The 27,201-nt window shown below is 42.7% G+C and overlaps 1 protein-coding gene across 3 annotated transcripts in view; it reads left to right on the top strand.

Annotated features, from left to right (window-relative positions):
* Positions 1–26,658, top strand: part of Trmo (tRNA methyltransferase O) — a 31,316-nt gene extending 4,658 nt beyond the window's left edge. Inside the window, exons 1-5 of one of the 3 annotated variants that reach the window (XM_045158844.1) lie at positions 2,506–2,625; positions 2,974–3,103; positions 4,944–5,101; positions 11,936–12,556; positions 24,772–26,658. In XM_045158844.1, the coding sequence (XP_045014779.1) occupies positions 11,965–12,556; positions 24,772–24,995 (816 nt within the window). In that variant the 5' untranslated portion in view covers positions 2,506–2,625; positions 2,974–3,103; positions 4,944–5,101; positions 11,936–11,964 and the 3' untranslated portion in view covers positions 24,996–26,658. Of the gene's footprint in view, positions 1–2,450; positions 2,626–2,973; positions 3,104–4,943; positions 5,102–11,935; positions 12,557–24,771 lie in introns of those variants that run through there. The other 2 variants (XM_004657037.2, XM_045158840.1) reach the window with 2 other exon arrangements.
* The last annotated feature ends 543 nt before the right edge of the window (positions 26,659–27,201 follow it).

The raw sequence follows: 27,201 nt of genomic DNA, 5'->3' as shown, positions 1-27,201 counted from the left end.
CTGCAAGAGTTTTGGTGAAGATTTACAAACAAACAAATAGGGCTGGAGAGATGGCTAAGCAGTAAAGGTGCTTGCCTGTGAAGCCTAAAAACTCACGTTTGAATCTGCATGTCTCATGTAAACCAAATGCACAAAGTGAGGCAAGTGCAGGGTCACACATGCCCACTAGGTGATGCAAGTGTCTGACGTTCAGTTGCAGTGGTTGAGGTCTTGCCGTGCCAAATCTCTCTTTCTCTATTGCTCTCGCTCTCTTAAAAAAGATTAAAAATAAAATAAAAACAAATAGGTAACAATAATAAAAATACAGTGCCCATAAACATACCCTAGAAAAAACTTTAAAGATCTCAGGAGCATACACAACGTGGATGAATGCAAAAAAGAAAATCTAAGAAGATAACTTTCAACTTGGTGTCAGTTTTATTTCATTTATATATTTTTGGGAGGATCTTAATCTAGCCCAGGCTGATCTGGAACTCATTCTGTAGTCCCAGTCAAACTCATGGCAGCTCTCCTACCTCAGTCTCCTGAGTGCTGGAACAAAAGGTGTGTACCACCATGCCTAGCTGATGTCATTTATATAGCTCAAAGACAAAGTAAATGAAATATTGTTGAGGCAAGCATGTAAATGTCATCATATCATTCCAAAAGGAAGAAGTGGAGCAGGGAGGGGTTAGAACAGTTGGTCCTTAAGCATGAAGACCTGAGTGACTGGGTTTCCTTTGCCCTGAACAGCACAGATGATCTCTATTGACAAGCAATGTTTAGAGATGCTGAGTGATCTTAAGCTCTTTGCCTAATTTCTGCAGTGACCTGGTTGGATTCTCAACCCAGAACAAGCACATAAATATAAGAAGTGCTGGCCATAGTGTTGAAGACATGAGGTCAGTAACAAAGAGCCCACAGGTCAGTTGAAGACAACAGGTGGGCCTGATGAGATTGCGTTTGTGATCAGAGTGTGTGTGTGTTCTGGATCAGCAGAGTCTGGCAGGTCACATGCCTCTAAATTCCTCCCTTCAACAAATGTTTAAGGATTTTCCAAAGTTGAAGAAAGTTTCTTACCTTTTGCTCATACAATACAGTACTTGTTCATGCATTACTGGTTTTCTGGCTTATCAATAAAAATGCCAATGGAAGTGACTGGAGAGATTACTCAGTGGTTAGAGGCATTTGCTTATAAAACCTAACTGTTCTGGTTTGATTTACCTAATTCCTAATAAAGCCAGACTGCTAGAATGAAAGTTGTATACCATCACTTCCAGCTATATTTTATTTTATTTATTTATTTTGGGAGACAGAAAGAGGCAGATAGACTGGGTATGTCAGGGCCTCCAGCCACTCCAGACGAGCTCCAGACACATGAAGCCCCTTGTTCATCTGGCTTACATAGGTCCTGGGGAATTGAACCTGGGTCTTTAGGCCTTGCAAGCAAACACCTTAACCACAAAGCCATTTCTTCAGCCCTGTGTTTGTTTTTTTTTTGGTGGAAGGTCTTCCTCTAGCCTATGTGGACCTGAAATTTACCATGTAGTATCACAGTGGCCTCAAACTCATGCTGATCCTCCCAATTCTGCCTCTCAAGTGCTGGAATTAAAGGTGTGCACCACCATGCCTGATGCCTTTGTTTTTTTTTTTTTTAGTTTTTCGAGGTAGGGTTTCACTCTAGTCCAGGCTGACCTGGAATTCACTGTGTAGTCTCAGGGTGGCCTTGTAATCACAGTGGCCCTCCTGCCTCTGCCCCCCAAGTGCTGGGATTAAAGACGTGCACCGCCATGCCCTGCTCCAATTTTTTTTTTAAAGATTTTTATTTATTTATTTGAGAGTGACAGATAAAGAGGCAGATAGAGAGAGAGAGAGAATGGGTGTGCCAGGGCTTCCAGCCACTGCAAACGAACTCCAGATGCGTGCGTCCCCTTGTGCATCTGGCTAACGTGGGTCCTGGGGAATCCAGCCTCGAACCAGGGTCCTTAGGCTTCACGGGCAAGCACTTAACCGCTACACCATCTCTCCAGCCCTCCAATTTTTTTTTGAGAGAGAGAGAATTCGCGCACCCAGGCCTCCAGCTACTGCAGTCTTAACACCAGATGCGTGTGCTATCTTGTGCACATGTGTGGCTTATGTGAGATCTGGAGAGTCTGGGCTGAGTGAGACCCTATCTCAAACCCTTCCCCCCCCCAAAAAAAATAGCTATAAATTCAACACATTAGAGAAAACATGTGTTCTTACATCTTTGTTTGACTTTTTTGTTTGTTTGTTTGTTTTGTTTTTTGAGGTAGGATCTCACTCTAACCCAGGCTGACCTGGAATTCACTATGTAGTCTCAGAGTGGTCTCGAACTCATGGCGATCCTCCTACCTCTGCCTCCCAAGTGCTGGGATTAAAAACATACGCCACCAAGCCCAGCTTTGTTTGACTTTTTGAGCAGTCATTTCCTACCCAATTTTCTCTTGTAGGGAATATTTTAACTGAGCCGATAGGCTATTTGGAATCCTGTTTCTCAGCCAAGAATGGTACTCCAAGACAGCCATCTGTTTGCAGGCATTCACGGGCCTGTTTGAAGATTAGAAAGAACATCTTTAATAATCCTGAACATTCCTTGATGGGCCTAGAGCAGTTTTCTCATGTTTGGTAAGTTGATTTATATTTAGAAGTGATACATTAGGCCTTGAATAAAATATTCCAGATATTCCAGTTGGAGGCAAGTTTTTAGAGTGGAGTTGACTGTCCAAATCCCCCTTATCTGTTGTTTATGTGTAAAATCCCATACCAACTTGGTGTGTGTGATTGCATCATTTGGGCACCTTGAGGAAAGCTCAGGCCCCACTGTGGGTACATATTCTAATTATGGTGGATCTCTTCTGTGAGCTGAAACCACAGGCCTCCTTGATTGTGCCCACAGCTCATCATGCTGTTCTCCAGAATGCCAGTCAGCAGCAAATGTGACCTTCTGTCCATTTTTGTACATTACTCCTTCAGGACTGCACGCTCATTTGTGTGTGCATTGTCTGCCATGCCCACTGTTCAGGGGCTATGGGTGGCTGCCCTTGTGAACGTTGGTGACTGGAACTGAGAAAGCTTGTGGACTCTGCTCGTACACTCCTGAAGAGTTAAGTGTGCCCTGCCTAACATACAAGAAAGCTAAGAAATCTGGGTGTTACTTGCTGTCATTGGGAACTCTTTCTTCACCTTTCTTACCCCAGCAGTTTGAGTTGATTTCATTTTATTGGTGGAGATGTAACATTTTTTAGTCTCAAATAGGTTATTTTTTCTTCTCAACTTGAGGATAAGACTAAATTATTCTGACATATTCTGTTATCTTTGTTTTACTTGAGTCAGGATCTCAGTCTAGCCTGTGCTGACATGGAACCTACTCTGTACCCCAGGCTGGCAAGTTTACTCAGATGTATATAAAGATATTTCTTAGCTCCTATTTTTCTGTTCTCTTAGCCCTATTCTTCCCAAACTCTTCAGAGATCATTAACATTGTTAAGGGGTGGGGTTTTTGTTTTTATTTATTTGTATTTTTTCTTCTTGCAATACTGGTAAGTGAGCCTGGAGCCTTGCTCTTGTTGGGCAAGTACTGCATCACTGAGTTATGCTCCCATCTCTCTCTCTCTACTTGTGTGGTTTTTCATGGTAGGGTTTCGCAGTAGCCCAGGTTGGCCTGGAATTCACTATAAGGTCTCAGGGTATCCTGAAACTCATAGTGATCCTCCTACCTCTTCCTCCCAAGTGCTGAGATTAAAGATGTGCGCCACCACGGCTGGCTCTTTTTTACTTTTTATTTAGAGACCAGGTTTCAGTAAGTTGCCCCTGGAGGGCCTTGATCTTGCAAACCTCCTGCTTCACTTTCTGAACAGCCAGAATTACAGGTCTGTGTCAACAGTCTGGTTCTTTGTTAATGGTTTGATATAGCTCCTGCCAGACCTTCTTGCTTTTCTTTTTTTACATATACATAGAAGCTTATATACTCACATTGAGAGTGGGTGTTGATTTTAAAAATGGGGTTTATTTTCATTCATCAGTGTATATCATGGAAAGCCTTCAAGGCAGTACATGCAGATATAATTATTTACTTTTTAAAAATATTTTCTTTTTATTTGTTTATTTGAAAGAAAGAGGCGGAGAAAGGGAGAGGTAGAGAGAGAGATTGAGAATGGGCACACTAGGAACTCTAGCCACTGGAAACAAAGCCCAGGTGCATATTCCACCTCATGTATCTGGCTTATGTTCGGTCCTGGGGAATTGAACCTGGGTCCTTTGGCTTTGCAGACAAGTGCCTTAACTACTAAGCTATCTCTCCAGCACTGTTTTTTTTTTTTTGTTTTTTTGTTTTTTTTTTTGAGGTAGGGACTTACTCTAGCTCAAGCTGATGTGGAATTCACTATGTAGTCTCAGGCTGGCCTGAAACACACCGTGATCCTTCAACCATCACGACGCCTAGCTGTTTAACATTGAGATTCAGTTTCTTCTTCTTTCATCTTTAAAATGAAAGGTTGTTTTTGCTTGTCTGTTTGTTTTTGTTTTTGTTTTGAGGTAGGCTTTTACTCTAGCCCAGTCTGACTTGTAACTCTGGTGCCCAGGCTGGCTTTGAACTCATGGTGCACCTCCTACCAGTGCTGAGATTCAAGGTTTGTGCCACCATGCCCAGCTGAATAATTGTTAAGATGACATGAAGTGGGTATAAAAATGCCTGGCATATTATGTGGCACACAGTAACTAGGTAACACTGTTTACTTGGGCATGAGGCACATCTGTTCAGTTCCTACAGTATGCCAGTCATGTCCTACATAAAAGGGATGGTGTAGAGATGATGCTCTTGTATCATCTCCATCAGCGAATTTCAGTAAAATAATCCTTTTGTTAATTTGTGAGTTACTACATTTCCCTCCCTAAATGATTATAAATATTCTTTTTTAACAAGTGATTTGCTTTATTTTCTATAGGATTTTGTTTGTTTTTCACAAAAATGGTCATTTAAGCACTAAGGCAAAGGTGCAGCCCCCTAGGCTAAATGGGGCAAAGACTGGAGTGTTTTCCACGAGGAGCCCTCATCGTCCCAATGCAATAGGACTGACCCTGGCCAAGCTAGAGAAGGTGGAAGGTAACTCAACTTTATTTCTACTTTTGCCGTAAAATTTTTTATCATTTGTTTGCACATGTGTATGTTTGTGTGTGCATGCACACATGCAAACCAGGGTCTCTTGCTGCTGCAAAGAAATGCCAGATTGCCTTGACATGGGTACATCTGGCTTTATGTGGGTATTTGGGAATTGAACTCAGATTTGATTAGGCTTTGCAGGCTGCTGAGCTATTTCTCTAGTACCCCTCCCTGCTTTTTTTTTTTTTTTTTTAATTTTTATTAACACTTTCCATGATTCTAAAAAAATACTCCATGGTAATTCCCTCCCTCCCCCCCTCACACTTTCCCCTTTGAAATTCCATTCTTCATCACTCCCTGCTTTTTTTGAGGTAGGTCTTGCTCTAGCCTTTAATCCCAGCACTTGGGAGGCAGAGGTAGGAGGATCACTATAAGTTTGAGGCCAGCCTAAGACTACATAGTGAGTACCAGGTCAGCCTGGGCTAGAGCAAGTCCTACCTTTAAAAAAGTCATGGCTAGAGAGACGGCTTAGCATTTAAGGTGCTTGCCTGCAAAGCCTAAGGACTCAGGTTTGATTCACCAGTACCCACATATGCCAGATGCATATGGTGGCACATGCATTTGGAATTCCTTTTCAGTGACTGGATTCCCTGACATGCCCATCCTCTCTCTCTCTCTAATGAATAAATAAATGAAAATCAAAAAGATTAAAAAAAAATCAGCTTAGCATTCACTGCTGGCTGTTACCAACCCGTCTTAACTTCTGAGAACCCTCAGATGTGGAGGAACTTGTGATGATTGGAAAAGTGTTGTCATTGAACACTATGAAATATGCTCTCGTAGAATGCTCAGTTTGTTTTTGTCACTCCTGTACCAAAAAGCCAGTTTTTTCAATGTTTTATTTTTTTAAATTTACCTATTAGAGACAGAGGGAAAAAGAGAATGGGTGCACCAGGGCCTCTAGCCACTACAAATGAACTCCAGACTCATGTGCCACCTTGTGCATCTGGTTTATGTGGGACCTGGAGAACAGAACCTGGGTCCTTAGGCTTCACAGGCAAGTGTCTTAACCACTAAGCCGTCTCTCCAACCCAAAACTGTAGTTTTGAAAATCACAGATTTCACAATCATTAGATTATGAGACTGATGTGCTACCTACTGTGCTAACCAGGCTCATTTGATCATTACATTAGTAATTAAGCTGGGCATGGTAGCATATGCCTTTAATCCCAGCACTCAGGAGGTAGGAGGACTGTTGTGAGTTCAAGGCCAGCCTGAGACTACATAGTGAATTCCAGGTCATCCTGGCCCTAGAGCAAGACCCTACCTTGAAAAGCCAAAAAAACTAATTAAATTTTTCTCAGCCTTGGAATGCAGCAAATATGAAATGATTAAAATTTATTGGATGCTTGGGCTGGGGAGGTGGTTCAGTGGTTCAGAGTTCTTGCCATGCAGGCATGAGGGACAGAGAGGACCTGATACCACCTAAATTTGATTTCCTAACACCCATATAAATAGCTGGGTGTGGTCACACACACCTGAAACCCCAGTTTTGTGGGGACCAAGATTGGAGAATCTCTGGGGCTCAAGAAAAATGGCAAAATCCCAAAGAAACATGTGGATGAGCCGTGGAGGAGTGACACCCCGTGTGCTCTGGCCTCCACACGCAAGCACACACCATGCATATACCATTCCACACATTAAACACACCCATGCAAAAAAAATATTGGATGCTTTGAAATACAACACACAGCAGTTTTACGTGTCCACCTAGTAAGCAGGTGAAGGAGGGTGAGGTCTCATTTCTTCTGTGTAGCCGAGGAAAGAGCCGTTTGGGCAGCAGTGCAGCCATTGGCTGTATTGGGTGGTAGTGACCTGAGATGAGTCACACTATGGGACTGAGCATTTGTCAGACTGCCGAAGTACTGGGCTGATTTTAACTGCTTGTCACAAATTTTTAAAGAGTTTTTTTAAAAAAAAAATGTTTTATTTATGAGGAGAGAGAGAAAGGAAGGAAGGTAGGAAGAAAGGAAGGAAGAAAGAAAGAAAATGGGCACTCCAGGGCCTCTAGCCCTGCAAATGAATTCCAGACACATGCACCACCATGGGCTTATGTGGGTTCTGGGGAGTCAAACCTGGGTCCTTAGGCTTCTTAGGCAAGCGCCTTAAGTGCTAAGTTATCGCTCTATCCTAAGAGCTTTTTCTTTTTCTTGGTATAGGGTTTCATCTATCTTGGGCTGGCTTCAAACTTGGGAAGATGTCTTTTAACTTCTGATCCTTCTGCCTGTACCTCCAGAGTGTTGGGAGCATAGACGTGTACCATCCTGACAGGTTTATGTGGTGCGAGGGCTCAAGTGCAGCGTTTTGTACTTGCTGGGCAAGAACTTTACCAACTGAGCTTTATCCAGCCCAGAGAACATCTCATTGTTGATCAGTAGTGACCCAGTACGTATCTAAAGACAACAGCATGTGGACAGGAGTTGGAAACCCACTGCAGGCTTGCTTGCTTGTAAAGTGCGCAAAGGAAAGGGGCCTGCCTTTTCTGTGGCCACATAGGATTTTTGTTGTTGTTGAGGATCTTATGAGAGCAAGCTTTAAAAGTATTTAGAAATCTGGGCACTACATAGAGGAGGATGTTTTGCTTGTTCTTTCCCAGAACTTGAACTCCTCTGCTGGGTGTGTGCTCAATTAGATAGGTTTTCCAGGAAATGCAGCAGCTGATCCACCTTGAGGTTTTTGTTTTTGTTTTTTTTCCTTCTTCTTCCAGGTAGGGATCACTCTAGCCCAGGCTGACCTGGAATTTACTATGTAGTCTCAGGGTGGCCTCAAACTCACTGCGATCCTCTTGCCTCTGCCTCCTGAGTGCTGGGATTAAAGGTGTGCGCTACCACGCCTGGCCCACATTTTGTGATCATTTGTGCACACACACAAACACACACACACATTAGCACTGAAAAAGTATTGTTCTAAGTGTAGAGACATGGTGGTATCTAAATCAGAGAACAATTCCTGATCTGAAGAACTTGCATTTTCTTGGGGAGGTCAAATTAGAAAAGGTGAAAAGGCAAATATCAATCAGTTATAAAGAATGTGCCAGGCACAGTGATGCATGCCTTTAATCCCATCACTCAGGAGGCAGAGGTAGGCGAATTGCTGAGTTTGAAGCCAGCCTGAGACTACATAGTGAATTCCAGGTTAGCCTGGGTTAGAGCTAGACCCTACCTTGAAAAGCACCCCCCCCCAAAAAAAAAAAACAGGCTGGAGAAAGGAGTGATTCCTTTCCTGCCCATCATAAAAGGGGTTGGAGGGATGGCTTAGTGGTTAAGGCAGTTGCCTCCAAGCCAGATGTACAAAGTGGTGCATGAGTCTAGAGTTCATATTTAGTGGCTAGAGGCCCTGGCATACCCATTCTCCCTCTATCTGCCTCTTTCTCTCTTTCTCAAATAAGTAAAAGAAAAGAAAAAAAAAATGCTTTAAAAAGGACATGACTAAGGAGAGACAAGCAAAATACTTTTTTGTTTGTTTGCTTGTATTTCAAGGTAGGGTCTCACTGTAGTTCAGGCTGACCTGGAATTCACTATGTAGTCACAAGGTGGCCTCAAACTCATGGTGATTCTCCTACCTCTGTCTCCTGAGTGCTGGGATTAAAGGTGTGCGCCACCACACCTAGCTCAAAATACATTTTTTAATATACACAGAGAAAGCTCACAACCTGAAGCATGTTTTCCTTTGAGCCTACACACACGTGCACACGTGTGCATAAGCATGTACAGGTACATGAACACATGCATATACACCATGTATACAACACACCTCAAACAAGCTTGTGCCTTTATTTTTGCGGTAGGGTTTCATTCTAGCCCAGACTGACCTGGATTTCACTATGTAGTCTCAGACTGGCTCACAGCTATTCTCCTAGCTCTGCCTTCCAAGTGCTGGGACTAAAGGTGTGTACCACCACACCCAGTGCTCATACCTTTTAATCCCAGCATTTGGGAGGCTGAAGTGGGAGGATTACTGTGAGTTTGAGGCCAGCCTGGGCTACAAACTGTTTATAGGCTAGCCTTAGAGAAAGACCCTACCTCAAAACAAGCAAAACCAAGTTCCTCCATGAACTGTTACCTTTACTACAGTCTTTCTTTCTCCTGCGTAGTCCATCACTTAGAAAGTCCACAGTCCGCTGGGCATGGTGGCGCATGCCTTTAATCCCAGCACTCGGGAGGCAGAGGTAGGAGAATTGCCGTGGGTTCAAGGCCACCCTGAAACTACATAGTGAATTCCAGGTCAGCCTAGACTAGAGTAAAACCCTACCTCAAAAGACCAAAAACAACAACAACAACACAAAAAAAAAACCCCAAAAAAACTCCACAGTAGTCAACTTTCCAGAGTTCCAGGCTTGTCATAGAATGGGACCCAGCCAGACGTGGTGACACATGCTTTTATTTATTTATTTATTTTTTGGTTTTTCAAGGTGGGTCTTACTCTAGCTCAGGCTGACCTGGAATTAACTATAGAGTCTCAGGGTGGCCTCGAACTCACGGTGATCCTCCTACCTCTGCCTCCCAAGTGCTGGGATTAAAGGTGTGTGCCACCATGCCCGGCCGACACATGCCTTTAATCCTAACACTCCAGAGGCAGAGGTAAGAGGATCATTGTAAGTTCAAGGCCAGCCTGGCCTACAGTGAGACCCTACCTCAGAAAAACAAAAGACAAACAAACAAACAAAAAAGAAACCTGGGACTCTACTTTTTTTTTTTTTCCAGTTTTTTTGAGGTAGGGTTTCACTCTTCACACTAGTTTAGGCTGACCTGGAATTCACTATGTAGTCTCAGGGTGGCCTTGAACTCATGGTGATCCTCCTAACTTTGCCTCCCGAGTGCTGGGATTAAAGGTGTGCGTTACCATGCCTGGCTTATAGTTAATGGTCTTAAATGGAGACAGAGCCAAGTATGATCACATGCAGCTTCCCCAGGGTCAGGTTAGTATCAGTAAGTGGACATCAGCTATTGTAGTAGGATAACAGGAAACCTATTCTTAATATTTGGTAATATTCTTATGTCCTGCTGATTTGCTTGAGGGTTTTTTTGTTGTTGATGTTGTTATTTGCTTTTCAAAATAATTTTATTTATTTATTTGAGGAGGGGGGATATAATGAGCACACCAGGGCCTCCAGCCACTGCAAAAGAATTCCAGGTGCATGCACCACCTTTTGCATCTGGCTTGTATGGGTACTAGGGAATCAAACCTGTGTCATTAGACTTCACAGGCAAGGGCTTTAACCACTAAGCAATCTCCCCAGCCCTATTTGTTTATGGTTTTTGAGATGGGGTCTCCACTCTAACCTGGAAACCTGGAACTCATTCTGTAGCCCAGACTGGCCTCAAACTCAAGGTTGTCCTCCTATTTCAGGCTCCCTAGTGCTGGGTTTCAAGGCATGATCCACTATGCCCAGCTTGTTTACAGTTTTGTGTGTATGTGTGTGTGGTGCATTAATCCATGTGTGCTGGTGCACATGCACGTGTGTGCGCATGTGTGGAGGCCAAAGGTCAACATCTGTTGTCTTCCTGAATCACTCTCCACCTTATCTTCTTTTTTTTGTTTGTTTTTGAGGTAAGTGTCGTGCTCTAGCCCAGGAATTCACTCTGTAGTCTCTAGCTGGCTTTGAACTCACAGCGATCCACTTACCCCTGCCTCCTGAGTGCTGGGACAAAAGTTGTGCACCATCATGCCCAGCCCACCTTACTTTTTTATTTATTTTTATTGACCTACAATTTTTTTTTTTTTTTGAGATAGAGTCTTTCACTGAACCTATACCTCACTGATGTGGCTAGACTAAGTAGCCAGCAAATCCTCGGCCTAGTTCCTCCTGTTTCTGCTTCCCCAGTGATGGGATTCTGAGTGTGTGCCCACATGCTTGGCTTTTAGTGTGTGCTGGGGATCTGAGCTCAGGTCCTTAGCTTATGCAACAAGCACTTTACCTACTAAGCCATCTCCCTGAGCCCTCTCCACAGTCCATTGTTTGAGTCTTGATGCACATATCATGTTATATTTCTGTATAACAAATTATCAGAAATGTACTTATTAATTTAGACAACACATCTTAATGGTGTGCTTGAAATATTGCTGCTTCTGTGGGTTGGGGTAGATGAGATAGATCACTTGGGTTCTTTGCAAAGCATCGACCCCTGGGATGGGTTTTACCTGGAGGTTTGCCTATGGGAGAATCCAAACCCCAGCTTATTGAGGTTGCGGCAGAGTTCATGTATGAAAACATCATCACTGGAGGACATCGGAGCTCAGTTGCCACATTCTGTGGGTTAGAAGCAAGTTACACCCAAGAGAAGGGGTTACACGAGGGCATGAGCACTAGGAGGTGAGGAGAGTAGGGAGTTTTCTAGAGTTTGTTGGCCACAATGGAAACCCTCTTTGGTTTCAGCCATGTGCTGAGAGGACTGGTATGTGTCTGGGACAGTTAGAAGCACCATCCATGCAAAGATGAGTGGACCCAAACTTTTGTTCAGGGCCTTGACAGATTCCAGGCAGGCTATTGCCATTCTGTGTGAAAGAGCTTGAGAGAGGTTTGTACACAGGCTCCTGTGGGACCCAGAAAGAATGCTTGTGTCTGAAAGAGCCAGAAAGGTGTGAGAAGAGGTGTTCTGGGAGAGCTTAGAGCTGAAGAAGAGGATGGGTTTCTGGTAGAAAGAACAGCATGTGTGTGAGCCCAGTGAGGCACAAGTAGACCATGTTGGAGAGCATTTGGAGTATAATTCTGTCCTCCATTCGTATGCACTGTTCCCACTGTGAACACCCCTAAGAGGATTTCTTTTCACCTTACAGGTGGCGCTGTTTACCTGTCTGGAATTGACATGATACATGGCACACCAGTGCTGGACATTAAACCCTACATAGCTGACTATGACTCGCCACAAAACTTCGTGGAGCCTTTACAGCATAACCAACCTAAACCAAGGGCTGTGTCCCAGTCTGAAGGCAAGACTGATGGCTGTGACCAGCAACTGTCAGAGTGTGAGGAGCCACAGCCCTGCCATAGCACTGAGGAGAAACCTAAATGCCTTGAAGATAGAGCTTCAGAAGACAACTGCCCGAGTCCCAGGGACACCACAGAAACCCAGCGAGCCGTGCCTGAGCCCAGAGTGAGTGCAGCAGATCTGGGGCTGGAATCAAGAAGAGGTCACGGTGTAGGTGTGGTGCAGGAGCAGCATGGCACACGGGATCCGGAAGAAGGGACACAGAGGAGGCCCAGGAGAGGGCAAGGCCTGGCCCTCCTGCAGAGCAGCAGTGTGGAGCCGCAGTGGGCTCCTCTCCACCCTGCCCGCCCAGCGGAGAGAACTCCCTGCAGTGTGGTGCCCGCCTGGGTGAAAGAGGCCCCTGTGGTGCGCCTACACGTCCGGTTCACTCCTCATGCAGAGGTGGACCTGGAACTTCTCAGTTCAGGAGGTGAGCTGGGTACCCCAGGTTTCCTAGTTCCCAAAGATGTGAGTCTATGGTATACTTATTTGGCTTTGGTTTTTTGTTGGTTTTTGAAGCAGGGCTCACTCTAGTCCAGGCTGACTTGGCACTCACTGTGTAGTCCAGATTGGCTTCAAACTGACTCTGATCCCTCAACCTTTGCCTCCTGAGTGTTGGAATTAAAGGGGTGTGCCACCACACCTGCTTTTTCTTTTTATTTATTTATTTTTTGAGGTGGGGTTTCCCTCTAGCTCAGGCTGACCTGGAATTCACTCTGTAGTCTCAGGGTGGCCTTGAACTTAAGGTAGTCCTCCTACCTCTGCCTCCCGAGTGCTGGGATTAAAGGCATGCACTATCATGCCTGGCTATGACTTTATTTTTGTTTGTGGTGTTGGAGACCAAACCATTGAGGACTTTGTTATTCACATTGGAATTTAGCCAGATTTCTCTCTCTCTCTCTCTCTCTCTCTCTCTCTCTCTGTGTGTGTGTGTGTGTATTATTTATTTATTTATTTATTTATTTTTTCCTGAGGTAGGGTCTCACGCTAGCCCAGGCCTACCTGGAATTCACTATATAGTCTCAGGGTGGCCTCAAACTCACAGTGATTCTTTTTTTTTTTTTTTTTTTTTTTTTAAATTTTTATTAACATTTTCCATGATTATAAAATATATCCCATGGTAATTCCCTCCCTCCCCACCCCCACACTTTCCCGTTTGAAATTCCATTCTCAATCATATTACCTCCCCATTACAATCATTGTAATTACATATATACAATATCAACCTATTAAGTATCCTCCTCCCTTCCTTTCTCCACCCTTTATGTCTCCTTTTCAACTTACTGGCCTCTGCTACTAAGTATTTTCATTCTCACACAGAAGCCCAGTCATCTGTAGCTAGGATCCCCATATGAGGGAGAACATGTGGCGCTTGGCTTTCTGGGCCTGGGTTACCTGACTTAGTATAATACTTTCCAGGTCCATCCATTTTTCTGCAAATTTCATAACTTCATTTTTCTTTACCGCTGAGTAGAACTCCATTGTATAAATGTACCACATCTTCATTATCCACTCATCTGTTGAGGGACATCTAGGCTGGTTCCATTTCCCAGCTATTATAAATTGAGCAGCAATAAACATGGTTGAGCATGTACTTCTAAGGAAATGAGATGAATCCTTTGGATATATGCCTAGGAGTGCTATAGCTGGGTCATATGGTAGATCAATCTCTAGCTGCTTTAGGAACCTCCACACTGTTTTCCATAATGGCTGGACCAGATTGCATTCCCACCAGCAGTGCAGAAGGGTTCCTTTTTTTCCACATCCCCGCCAACATTTATGATCATTTGTTTTCATGATGGTGGCCAATCTGACAGGAGTGAGATGGAATCTCAATGTAGTTTTAATCTGCATTTCCCTGATGACTAGTGACGTAGAACATTTTTTTAGGTGCTTATATGCCATTCGTATTTCTTCCTTTGAGAACTCTCTATTTAGCTCCTTAGCCCATTTTTTGATTGGCCTGTTTGATTCCTTATTAGTTATCTTTTTGAGTTCTTTGTATATCCTAGATATTAATCCTTTATCAGATATATAGCTGGCGAAGATTTTTTCCCATTCTGTAGGTTGCCTCTTTGCTTTTTTCACTGTGTCCTTTGCGGTGCAAAATCTTTGTAATTTCATTAGGTCCCAGTGGTTAATCTGTGGTTTTATTGCCTGAGCAATTGGGGTTGTATTTAGAAAGTCTTTGCCAAGACCAATATGTTGGAGGGTTTCCCCAACTTTTTCCTCTAGCAGTTTCAAAGTTTCCGGTCTGATGTTAAGGTCTTTAATCCATTTGGACTTAATTCTTGTGCATGGCGAGAGAGAAGAATCTATTTTCATCCTTCTGCAGATATTTATCCAGTTTTCAAAACACCATTTGCTGAAGAGGCTGTCTCTTCTCCAATGAGTATTTTTGGCATTTTTATCGAATATCAGGTGGCTATAGCTACTTGGGCTTACATCTGGGTCCTCTATTCTGTTCCACTGATCTACATGTCTGTTTTTGTGCCAGTACCATGCTGTTTTTGTTACTATGGCTCTGTAGTATAGGTTAAAATCAGGTATGGTGATACCACCAGCCTCTTTTTTGTTGCTCAGTATTATTTTAGATATTCGAGGTTTTTTATGATTCCAAATGAATTTTTGGATTGTTTTTTCTATTTCCATGAAGAAAGCCTTTGGAATTTTGATAGGGATTGCATTAAATGTGTAGATTGCTTTAGGTAAGATTGCCATTTTCACGATATTGATTCTTCCAAGCCAGGAACAAGGGATGTTTCTCCACTTTCTAGTGTCTTCTGCAATTTCTCGCTTGAGTGTCTTAAAGTTCTCATTGTATAGATTCTTTACTTCCTTAGTTAGGTTTATTCCAAGGTATTTTATTTTTTTTGATGCAATTGTGAATGGGAGTGATTCTCTGATTTCATCCTCTGTGTGTTTGTTGTTAGCATATATGAAGGCTACTGATTTCTGTGTATTTATTTTGTATCCTGCTACATTGCTGTAGGTTTTGATTAGCTCTAACAGCTTGCTAGTAGAGTCTTTAGGGTCCTTTATGTACAGAATCATGTCATCTGCAAATAATGATAGCTTGATTTCTTCCTTTCCAATTTGTATCCCTTTTATGTGTGTCTCTTGCCTTATTGCTATGGCTAAGACTTCCAAAACTATATTAAATAGAAGTGGAGACAGTGGACACCCTTGTCTTGTTCCTGATTTTAGTGGAAAAGCTTCCAGTTTTTCCCCATTTAGTAATATGTTGGCTGTAGGCTTGTCATAAATAGCCTTTATTATATTGAGATATGTTCCTTCTATTCCCAGTCTCTGTAGGACTTTTATCATGAAGGGATGTTGGATTTTGTCAAATGCTTTCTCTGCATCTAATGAGATGATCATGTGATTTTTGTCCTTCAACCCATTTATGTAATGTATTACATTTATAGATTTGCGTATGTTGAACCATCCCTGCATCTCTGGGATAAAGCCTACTTGGTCAGGGTGAATGATCTTTTTGATATACTCTTGTATTCTGTTTGCCAATATTTTGTTGAGAATTTTTGCATCTATGTTCATGAGGGAGATTGGTCTGTAATTTTCTTTTTTTGTTCTATCTTTGCCTGGTTTTGGTATCAGGGTGATGCTGGCCTCATAGAAGGAGTTTGGTAGGATTCCTTCTTTTTCTATTTCCTGGAAAAGCTTAAGAAGCAATGGTGTTAGCTCTTCCTTAAAAGTCTGGTAAAATTCAGCAGTGAATCCATCCGGGCCTGGGCTTTTTTTAGTTGGGAGATTATTGATAACTGCTCGGATCTCCATGTTTGTTATAGGTCTATTTAAGTGATTAATCTCATTTTGATTTAATTTAGGTAGGTCATATAGATCAAGGAAATCATCCATTTCTTTCAGATTTTCATACTTTGTGGAGTATATGCTTTTATAGTATGTCCCTATAATTTTTTGAATTTCTCTGGAATCTGTTGTGATATTACCTTGTTCATCTCTGATTTTATTAATTTGTGTCTCTTCTCTCTTTCTTTTGGTCAGATTTGCTAAGGGTTTATCAATCTTGTTTATCCTTTCAAAGAACCAACTCTTTGTTTCATTAATTCTTTGGATTGTTCTTTTTGTTTCTATTTCATTAATTTCTGCCCTAATCTTTATTATTTCTTCCCGTCTACTACTTTTTGGTTTGCCTTGTTCTTCTTTTTCCAAGGCTTTAAGGCGAAGCATTAGGTCGTTTACTTGCGACCTTTCTAATTTCTTAATATAGGCACTTAAGGCTATAAATTTACCTCTTAGAACTGCCTTCATTGTGTCCCAGAGATTTTGGCATGTTGTGTTCTCATTATCATTTGACTCTATAAATTTTTTGATTTCCTTTTTGATTTCTTCATTGACCCACTCATCATTTAGTAGTGTATTGTTTAGCTTCCATGATTTTGTGTATGCTCTATAGCCTTTCTTGCTACTGATTTGTAGTTTAATTCCATTGTGGTCAGATAGAATGCAAGGAATTATTTCAATTTTCCTGAATTTGTTAAGATTTGCTTTGTGTCCTAATATATGGTCTATTTTAGAGAATGTTCCATGTGCTGCTGAAAAGAATGTATATTCTGCAGCCTTTGGATGAAATGTCCTGTATATATCTGTTAGGTCCATATCTTCTATGACCTAATTTAGTCCAGATGCCTCTCTGTTTATTCTTTCCCTGGATGACCTGTCAATTGATGAGAGTGGGGTGTTAAAGTCACCCACCACCACCGTGTTTGGTGTTATCTGTGACCTTAGTTCTAATAGTGTTTGTTTGACGAATTTGGGAGCCCCCATGTTAGGTGCATATATGTTTAGGATTGTAATGTCCTCCTGTTGGAGTGTGCCCTTAATCAATATAAAGTGACCTTCCTTATCTTTTTTGACTAACTTCGGACTAAAGTCCACCCTGTCTGATATTAGGATAGCAACCCCTGCTTGTTTTCTAGGCCCATTTGCTTGAAACACCGTCTTCCAACCTTTCACCCTAAGATAATGTCTATCCTTTGTAGAAAGGTGAGTTTCTTGAAGACAACAAATTGTAGGATCCTGCTTTTTAACCCAGTCTGCAAATCTGTGTCTTTTCGTTGGGGCATTGAGACCGTTGATATTAAGAGATATTATTGAAAGGTGTGTATTTATGTTTGCCATTTTTGTGTGTGTGTGTGTGTGTGTTACTGGTTCTACCTGTGCTCTCTTCTGTTAACTGGTATTTGAGTATGGCTGGTTTTTTCTAGGTTCCTTATATGTGTGCTTTTCCTTTTGTTCAGCATGGAGGATTCTATCAAGTATTTTCTGTAGAGCTGGTTTTGTCTTCAGATATTCCTTTAACCTGCTTTTGTCATGGAATGTCTTTATTTCTCCATCTATTTGGATGGATAACTTTGCAGGATAAAGTAACCTTGGTTGACAGTTGTTATCTTTCAGAACTTGGAATATATCACTCCAGGCCCTTCTGGCTTTAAAAGTTTGTGTTGAATAATCTGCTGTAATCCTGATGGGCTTGCTTTTGTAGGTAACTTGATTTTTCTCTCTAACTGCTTTCAATATTTTTTCTTTGGTTTGTGTGTTTGGAAGTTTGAGTATAATGTGGCGAGGAGAGTTTCTTTCTGGGTTTTGTCTGGCTGGGGTTCTAAAGGCTTCCTGTATCTGTATTGGCACCTCTTTCCCAATTTGGGGAAAATTTTCCTCTATGATTTTGTTGAAGATGCCTACTATGCCTCTGGAGTGGAATTCTTCTCCTTCTACTATGCCCTGAATTCTTATATTGGATCTTTTCATAGTGTCCCGAATATCTTGAAATTCCCACTCATACTTTTCTATAAGTTTGTCTTTCTCTTTGTTGGACTGCATTAGGTCTGCCACCTGATCTTCTAGCTTAGATATTCTGTCCTCTCCCTCATCCATCCTACTGGTGAGATTTTCTACAGAGTTTTTTATTTCATTAACTGTGTTCTTCATTGCTAGTAATTCTGACTGGTTTTTCTTTATTATTTCTATTTCTCTATTTATGTCTTGTATTGCCTTCTTTATTTCATTAAATTGGTGTCCTGCCTCTTCTTTGATTCCTTTGATTTCCTCTTTGATTTCCTCTTTGATTTCTTCTTTGATTGTTTTCATGTGTTCTTTGACCTCTTTGAACATATTTATAATTATTCTTTTGAACTCTTTCTCAGGCATTTCCTCTAACTCTTTCTCACTGGAGGACATTTCTGATGCATTAATACTTTTAGGTGGATTTATATCGTCTTGCTTTTTAGTGTTTCTTGTGTTATAATGTATATATTTTTGCATCTTGGATTAAGTTAATGCTTGGATTTTCTAGCTAGCTGTGTATTCTTAGCTGTATCAATTGATTTGGTGTAAAATATTTTCAGGGTAGGACCTTAAGGTATTAGGTGTGGCTCTTAAGACTCTCAGAGTATCTACAAAGATGTTCTTAGGGGTTGAGTTTCCCTGCTATAGGAGTATTCAAGCAGGCTGAGTGGAATAATATACTGGTAGATTCTAAAATTTAGCTAAACACTGTACCCATTCCATCAAAAACAGCCCCGAGTATGTATGCAAGAGTAGTTATTATAATGACCAGATCCTCTATCAACAAAGAGGTTTAGATTTCTGGTCTGTTGAGGTATCCAAGTCAGCTTGTGACCAGGTGAGACCCTTCCCTGGTGCAATCCCAGTTACCTTGGGTGATTGTGGTCTCAGTCAAGTTGCTGCCTGGGTCGTCGGGCTGCTGTTCTGATTTCTGGAGCTGGGCACTTGCTTTTCCTACGGGGCAAACTGAGCTGCTGCCGCCGCCTCTGCAGCTGTTGTAGGTGTCACCGCCGGAGCCCCCACCACTGCTGAAGCTGCCGTTGTCGTGTCCACCGCTGCTGCTCACCCCGAAGCCGCTGCTCTCCTGGGTCCGCTGCTGCTGGGGCCACTGGTACCGGTGCTGGAGCCGCTGAAGTTGCTGCCAAATTCTGCTCCTGCTTGGGTCCCGCCGTCAGCCCAAGTTGGCGTGGCCGGGTCCCGGGCCGCTGCTGTGTTCGCTGGAGCTGGGTTCAGGTGGTGGGAGAGGGGAGGGAGCCGCGGCTGCTCTGGTTGTATCGCTGTTCCACGTGTGCTTCTACCTCGCGGTCTGCTCTTCCCTCCGTTGCTCGCTGCCGCTCTCCCCTCACGTTTCCCGAGTTGCGGAGAGCGCGGTGTGAGGGGAAGATCCCGCACCTGGCTTCTCCTGCGGCTCGAGCGGAGAGTCCGGCGGTTTTCTGCCGCTCCGCGGTTGCGGCGGGTAGCTGAGCCGCCCCGGAGCCGCTGTTCCCGCCTGTGCAGGCTCTGGATGCTCTATAACTCTTCCACTTCTCCGCTGCCGCCTCAACTTCCTATACACCTCACTTTTTAGTAAAAGTGTGTATTTTGCTGAGTTTTTTTTGGTCTTCCCCCCCCAGGCTGTTTTGGCGTGGTACCTACGCCGCCATCTTAACTGGAAGTTCTATCACAGTGATTCTTATAGCTGCCTCCTGAGGGCTGGGATTAAAGGCATGCACCACCACACCCAGTTCATATTTGTTATTAGTGTCACATGGAATGTTTGTTACTGAGTGATTTGGGGGGAACAGGAGCATAAACTGTCATTTCGGTACAGTGTCACATGACAGCTATTTGACAACTGCTTGGTTGGTGTAGTCAATTCAGGGCCCAGTAGAGCATTTGCAGAAAACAGCTACTGTCTCAGGACCCACGTTCCCTTGTCTCTTTGTTATAGTTGTCTTCTTTAGAATTTTCATACAGTGTTCACAGACTGAACTGTGCTTCCTGTACTCTTAGATACACTCAGCTTCTTTCTTTCTTTCTTTCTTTTTGGATTTTTGAGGTAGGGTTTCACTCTGGTCCAGGCTGACCTGGAATTAACTATGTAGTTTCAGGGTGACCTCGAATTCATGGTAATCCTCCTACCTCTGCCTTCCGAGTGCTGGGATTAAAGGCATGTGCCACCACGTCCCACTACACTCAGTTTCTTATCTAATTTGCTATCTGACTAGAGAAGTGTCACATTTTATTAAAACAGTCAAGTGGCCAGTAGCACAGCCTGTCACGCAGAGGCTCCTAAGAGCCCACAGGGAGAGAATTTCCTACCACAGCATTTTCCTGTACTAGAGAAGTCATAGGCCCCTTTTATGCAGCCTGTTCAACATATGGCTATCAGCACATGCTCTTTGGTTTCCCCAGGCCACAACAGATGTAGAATGAAGGGTGTGGCTGTCTCTTAGGAGGTGGGAATGGTGATGCCAGAAAGAAGTAGCCAGTTTCCAAGGAGATGGCAGATTTCCAAAGTACAGAAAGCTGTTCTTTGTGTTCCTTCTCAGAAAAGAGCCAGTTTAGTTGTAGGAAGAAATATATTAATTTACTCCACAGTAGGTGCTGTTCTAGGCCCTTGAGGAAACATCAGTGAATAAAACAGACCAAAATACCTCTGCCTTCATGGAGCTTGCATTCTAACGAGGTGGAGAGACAAACTAAAAGCATAGTAAGTGAGCCCAGTGTGAAAGCAAACAGAAACAAACACGCAGTGTTAGCAGTGATGATGGCTATCAAAAATGCAAGTGAGTAGACAGGATCAGAGTGTTGCCATTTAACTTTTTAATTTTTTTATTTTTATCTTATTTTATTGTTATTATTATTTTATTCTTTTGAGGTAGGGTCTTGCTCTAGCCCAGGTTGCCCTGGTATTTACTATGTACTCTGTGGGTGACCTTGACCTTATGACAGTTCTACCTTTGCCTCCCAAGTGCTGGGATTAAAGACGTGTGCCTCCATGCCTGGCTCCTAAGTGTTGCCATTTTAAATACATGGCCAGAGTAGGCCTTACTGAGGAGACACAAATGAGGAGAAGTTACAGGTGTAAGAGATGAAGGGTGAGCCAACCTGATCAAGGGCAGGGCATGCCAGCCCGAAGACAGCCAGTACACAGTTCCTGTGTGGCTCATTGAGGTCACATGGCAGAGAGGCTACAAGGAGGGCAGGAGGCCACCTGGGATTTTACAGAACTTTAAGTCTTAGGAGAAACAGAAGGCTGAGGAACTTGATCCTTGTATTTCCAGAGATTAGGAAACCATTTCTGGGGTCAGATCAGTACCTCCAGTAGACCATCAGAAATTTTAGGGGTGTTATTCTTCCATGGCAGATGACAAGTCTGTGGACTGGAAAGCCTTTCATTGTGTATTCAGAAAAAATAAAGGTTTAAATAATTCTAGATGTTAGATTTCCCCTGCTTTAAAAGGAGGGAGAAGCTAGGTGTGGTGGCTCATATCTATAATTCTAGCACCCAGGAGGCTGAGGTGAGCAAATTTTCATAATGCAAGGCTAGCCTGGGCAACATAGTGAATACCAGGCTAGCCAACACTATATAGCAAGACCCTGGAGAGAAAAAGGGAGGGAGGAAGCGGGGGAGAGAGGATAGACCCAAAAATGTGAACTCCAGGACATTCACATTCATTACCACCTAGAAGATGTGAAAGGCATAGAGGGCAGGGAACAGGTGCCAGCACCTGGGTTTGTGGTGTGGGCACCCACCTTCCTGAAAGGAGCCGACCTTCATTTGGATGCATTATGTTATAGCCACAGTTCGTCTTTGTTTAACTGTGGTATATATTGTATCGATAAAAATTAAAATTGAAATGCTAAAGATGACATAAAACATTGGAGGTGTTTTCACTTGAAAGGCCAAGCATCTTTACCTGAAGTGTGTACTTAGATGGGACACAGTAGTTAGGATATAACCCCTAGTAAGGATGTTTAGCTTTCTCAGTGGGTCTTTGACCTTTATTCTAGAACTCTTATCTTTTTCTTTTCTTTTCTTTTTTTCTTTTTTTTGAGGGTAGGGTCTCACTCTGGTCCAGGCTGACTTGGAATTCACTATGTAGTCTCAGGGTGACCTCGAACTCATGGCACTCCTCCTACCTCTGCCTCCTGAGTGCTGAGATTAAAGGCGTGTGCCACCATGCCTGGCTAGAACTCTTATCTTTCTTCTCTCTATATATAAATTTTGTTTTTGTTTTTTTGATGTAGGGTCACTCTCGCTCAGGCTGACCTGGAAGTTACTATGTAGTCTCAGGGTGGTCTTGAACTCACAGTGATCCTGTTACCTGTGCTTCCTGAGTGCTGGGATTATAGGCGTGTGCCACCATGCCTGGCTCTATTTTTTTTTTTAATTATTTATAGATTTGCAAGTAGAGAGATAAGAGAGACAGACAGACAGAGAATGGGTGCTCCAGGGCCTCCAGCCACTGCAAATGGACGCCAGACACATGAACCACTTTGTGCTCCTGGCTTTATGTGAGTAGTGGGGAATCAAACCCTTTGTTAGTCTTTTCAGGCAAACTCCTTAACTGCTGAGCCATCTCTTCAGCCCCTCACTAAAAAAATTTATTTATTTATTTATTTGAAAGTTAGAGAGTGAGTATAGACATGCCAGGCCCTCTTGCCACTATAAATAAGTTCCAGATACATGTGCCACTTTGTCTGGCTTTACTTGGGTACTGGGGAGTCGAACCCAGGCCTTCAGGCTTTGCAAGCAAATACCTTTTCTAATCCATTGCTCCAGCCTTCTTTTTGATCTTTTTGTGACAGGACTCATGTGGCTGCAGCTGGCCTTGAATTTCTAGTCTTCCTGCCTCCACCTCAAGTGTATATACCACCATGCCCAGCTTACATGGACCTTTACTTTGAGTTAAGATCTGGAGTATCTTTGATTCCTTTCAGTGTTAAGAACATCTTGGTAAGCCTCCTTCTGTCAGGGGTAGGGCATTACTTCACTATGGGACTGTGGCACTGAGTTCTCTGATGTTCTTTGGCTGCTGCTGGCTCGTGTTCCTGGTAATATGGGTTCAGCTCATGTTCTGTGATTGTGAGAATACTGACACTACCAGTTGTTTCCTTGATATGTCTCTTCCAAGAAGGAAGTGACAAGGAACTGAAATCATGATTGGATTTGACAATGGCAGCATTTGATTGACAGAAAATGAAAACTTACCTCTCCTACTTTAAGAGTAGTGAAGCATGAAGCACTGGGTGTGGTGGCGCACGCCTTTAATTCCAGCACTCAGGAGGCAGAGGTAGGAGGATCGCCTTGAGTTTGAGGCCAGCCTGAGACTACATAGTGAATTTTCCAGATCAGCCTGGGCCAGAGTGAGACCCTACCTTGGGGGAAAAAAAAAAAGAAGAAAAAGTAATGAAACATATACCATCGTGGTATTTTGTTCAGTAAAATAAAAATTTTTGGCAGGGGGCCGTACACACATTAACTCTTTTTGGGGTGTGTGTGCAGAGTATATCTTTAGGTTAGGCTAATTAGAGCTTACTCTGTAGTCAGGCTGGCCTGGAACTCATGAAAATCCTTTTATTTATTTGAAAGTGAGAGAGTATGGACACACCTCCCAAGTTCTGGGAGTAAAGGCATGTGCCTTCACATCCAACTACATGTTAGCTATTTATTTATTTGAGGTAGGGTCTTATTCTAGCCTAGGCTGGTCTCAAACTCACAATGATTCCCCTACCTTGGCCTCCCAAAGGCATATGCTACTATGCCTAAAAAAATATATGTGTGTGTGTGTGTGTGTGTGTGTGTGTGTGTGTGTGTGTGTGTGTTTGAGAGAAAGAGACAGAGAGGAAATGTGGGCTCACTAGAGCCTCCCACCACTGCAAACAAACTCTAAATTTATCCACCGCTTTGTACATCTGGCTTCACATGGGTACTGGGGAATCGAACCCAGGCCATCAGGCTTTCCAAGCAAGTGCCTATAACTGCTGAGCCATCTCCTCAGTCTCAATATAGGTTAATTCTTTGTTTTTTAAATTATTATTATTATTATTATTATTATTATTATTATTATTTTGGTTTTTCAAGGTAGGGTCTCACTCTAGCTCAGGCTGACCTGGGATTCACTATGTAGTCTTAGTCTGGCCTCAAACTCACAATGATTGTCCTACCTCTTGCCTTCTGAGTACTGGGATTAAAGGCATGTGCCACTATACCTGGCTAACTCATTTTTATTATTTAATAGTTTTTATTTATTTGCAAGCAGAGAGAGACTGGAGAAAGAAAAAGAGAGAGGGAGAGAGAATGGGCACACTAGGGTGTCTAGCCACTGCAAATGAACTCCATATGCATGAAGCACTCTGTTCATCTGGTTCTATGTATATACCAGTGATCAAACCAGGGTTGTTGGGCTTTGCAGGCAAGCACCCTAATCACTGAACCATCTCTCCATTTCCCAGGTTAATTTTTTGTGTTTTGTTTTATGTTTTTTTTTTTTTTTTTTTTTTTTTTTGAGGTAGGGTCTCTAACTGGGGATGACCTGGAATTCACTATGTAATCTCATGCTGGCCTGAACTCATGGTGATCCTCCTACCTCTGTCTCCCAAGTGCTGGGATTAAAGGCATGTGCCACCAAGCCTGGCTTAGGTTAACTCTTTAACGACTGTAAATACTACGTGGCGTGAAGGTGATGTTCTCTGAAATGACTAGATAGATGTCCAGACCTGTTCATTTCAAGTGGCATACAGGGAACCAATACATTCCATATTGAAGCTCTGTGTAATGAAATCTGACCTGCATGATTTTGAGTAAAGCATGTGTCCTTCTCTTTGCAGGTGTTGGTGGTCAGACATCCTTTAACTATTTTCAGTCAGCTGAGGAAGCCAAGTGTGCCATTGAGGCTGTGCTGTCTGCCGACCCTCGGTCTGTATACCGCCGGAAGCTCTGCCAGGACCGCCTTTTCTACTTTACTGTAGACCTGGCGCATGTCACTTGCTGGTTTGGTGATGGCTTTGCAGAGGTTCTAAGGATCAAGCTCGCCTCTGAGCCATTTAGGTGACTTACCTGAGGAGTCCTTGTGTGCATGGAATCTTCAGGAGCCTCCGTCTTGTCTGTGAGAGAGCCTCCCTGACGTCTGGATGCAGCTGCTTTCTTCAAGTATATGCTTGCACTGCTTTGATTGGTGCTGGTCACAATATTTATTTGAAGAAAAAAGTATTTTAATAAACTGAACTAAGAGATATAAAATAGAGAGTAATCACTGTGTGCTTTTTGCCCTGCTAATAATAATACAAGTGAAGCTGTCTCAGGGATCACCCAAAGAAACTGTTTTTGGTCCTGGATCAGTCTAGCCTTAGAGCCTCTGGCAGGGACCTTCGAGTTACAGTTCTCTGCTCAGCAGCTCATACTGTTCTTCTCTTTGGAAGAGCTTGGACCCTTTCTTTTATTGCAGGTCAAACTGAGTTATGTTATCTTAGGGACTTAACCAAAAATAAAGTTATATAGAGGTTTTAGGGATTAAATTTCAGAGAATTGAGACATACATCTGTACAAATACGAATTTGATTTTGATTCCAAGGTAAAAAAAAAAAGCTAAGATTTCTTTGCACATCTTTAAATCAGAAAAGAAAATCAATCACTGCCAACATCTCAAGAAAATCATTGCTGGTATGTTTTGTATTTACCCTGTGACTCTTGTATTTCATTTTAAATTATTTATTTGTATTTATCTGTATTTATGTAGAGAGAGAGAGAAAAAATGGGCACACCACCTTGTGCATATGGCTTACCTGGGTCTTGGAGAATCGAACCTGGGTCCTTTGGCTTTGCAGGCAAGTGCCTTAACCACTAAGCCATCTTTCTAGCCCATACTCTGTGACTCTATTGAGATATAGTATGGTTATGTTTTGGTGATTAACATGAGATAAACAGAGTTGCAGTTCTTTTGTTTATTTGAGAGAGCGAGAAAGAAAAAAGAGAGAGAATGGTACACTAGGACTCTTGCCCCTGCAGTTGAACTCCAGACACATGTCACCATTTTATGCATCTGGATTTACATGGGTACTGGGGAACTGAACCCAGGCAATCAAGGTTTTCAAGCAAGTGCCTTTAACTGCTGAGCCATCTCCCCAACCCAGGGATGTACTTTTTTGGGGAACATTTTGTAGCCCAGGCTGACCTTACTTAATTAAACTAATTGAAATCCTACTACCTCAGCCTTTTGCGTGCTGGGATTCCAGGCCTGGGCCAACATACCTGGCTCAAGATACATGTGTATTGCAAGTCATGGGTTGTGGAGGAAGTAATACAGAAGCAAATTAGTATAGTACAGGTTGATCAACTAATTAACACTGCACAGTACTTGTACCACGTAGGAAGCAGCTATAGGAATGTGTAGCCTATAGGTAATTTTAATGAGATGATCTGAGATAACTGAAGATTTATGATCAGCATAAGCAAATTAGACACCCATCAACATGACACATACTTTACTAATCACAGTTGTAGATCTTAAAGCTGATTGATCATGGTTTGGAAGGGAACCCACAGCCTGTGGATGCTTGTGCAGTCCTTTGTGGCTGATGGCATTGCATTTCCAAGCCAAACTGGTTTGGAGTTGTTGTCTTTCATGTTACTTAGAATGTCTTGGGAAAGTATCTTAACTTTGATTTTTCTAAAGCTTTGTGTTTTGAAGTAAAGATTTGTAGAAGTTGCAAAAATAATACAGAGGTCTTCTAAAGCCTTTGCCTACCTTCTTCCAGTGGTACTTACATAGTATAGTATACATTCTGTAGATTAGAGGTTAACATTGTTACAGCCTTCCCAGTCATATGATTTTGATGTCTTAAAAAAAATTAAAAGTAATATATATGTATATATTTTTTGGTTTTACGAGGTAGGGTCTCTCTCTAGTCTGACCTGGATTTCACTATGTAGTCTCAGGGTGGCCTTGAACTCACAGTGATCCTACTTCTGCCTCCCGAGTGCTGGGATTAAAGGCTTGTGCCACCATGCCTGGCCTAAAATGTTTTTATTTGAAAGAAGGAGAGAAGAGGTGGGGAGGGAGAGGGAGAATGGGCACACCAGGGCCTCCAGGCACTGGAAACAAACTCCTGATGCATACGCCATCTTATGCATCTGGCTTACATGGGTCCTGGGGAATTGAACCTGGATCCTTTGTCTTTGCAGGCAAGTGCCTTAACCTTTAAGCCATCTCTCCAGCCTCCCCAATTTTTTTTTATTTATTTGCAAGCAGAGAGGGAGAG

The sequence above is a fragment of the Jaculus jaculus genome, chromosome 1, assembly GCF_020740685.1.
Source record: "Jaculus jaculus isolate mJacJac1 chromosome 1, mJacJac1.mat.Y.cur, whole genome shotgun sequence".
Taxonomy (NCBI): domain Eukaryota; kingdom Metazoa; phylum Chordata; class Mammalia; order Rodentia; family Dipodidae; genus Jaculus; species Jaculus jaculus.
The sequence above is the reverse complement of the archived record's forward strand: the minus strand, read 5'-3'. Positions and strand labels throughout refer to the sequence as shown.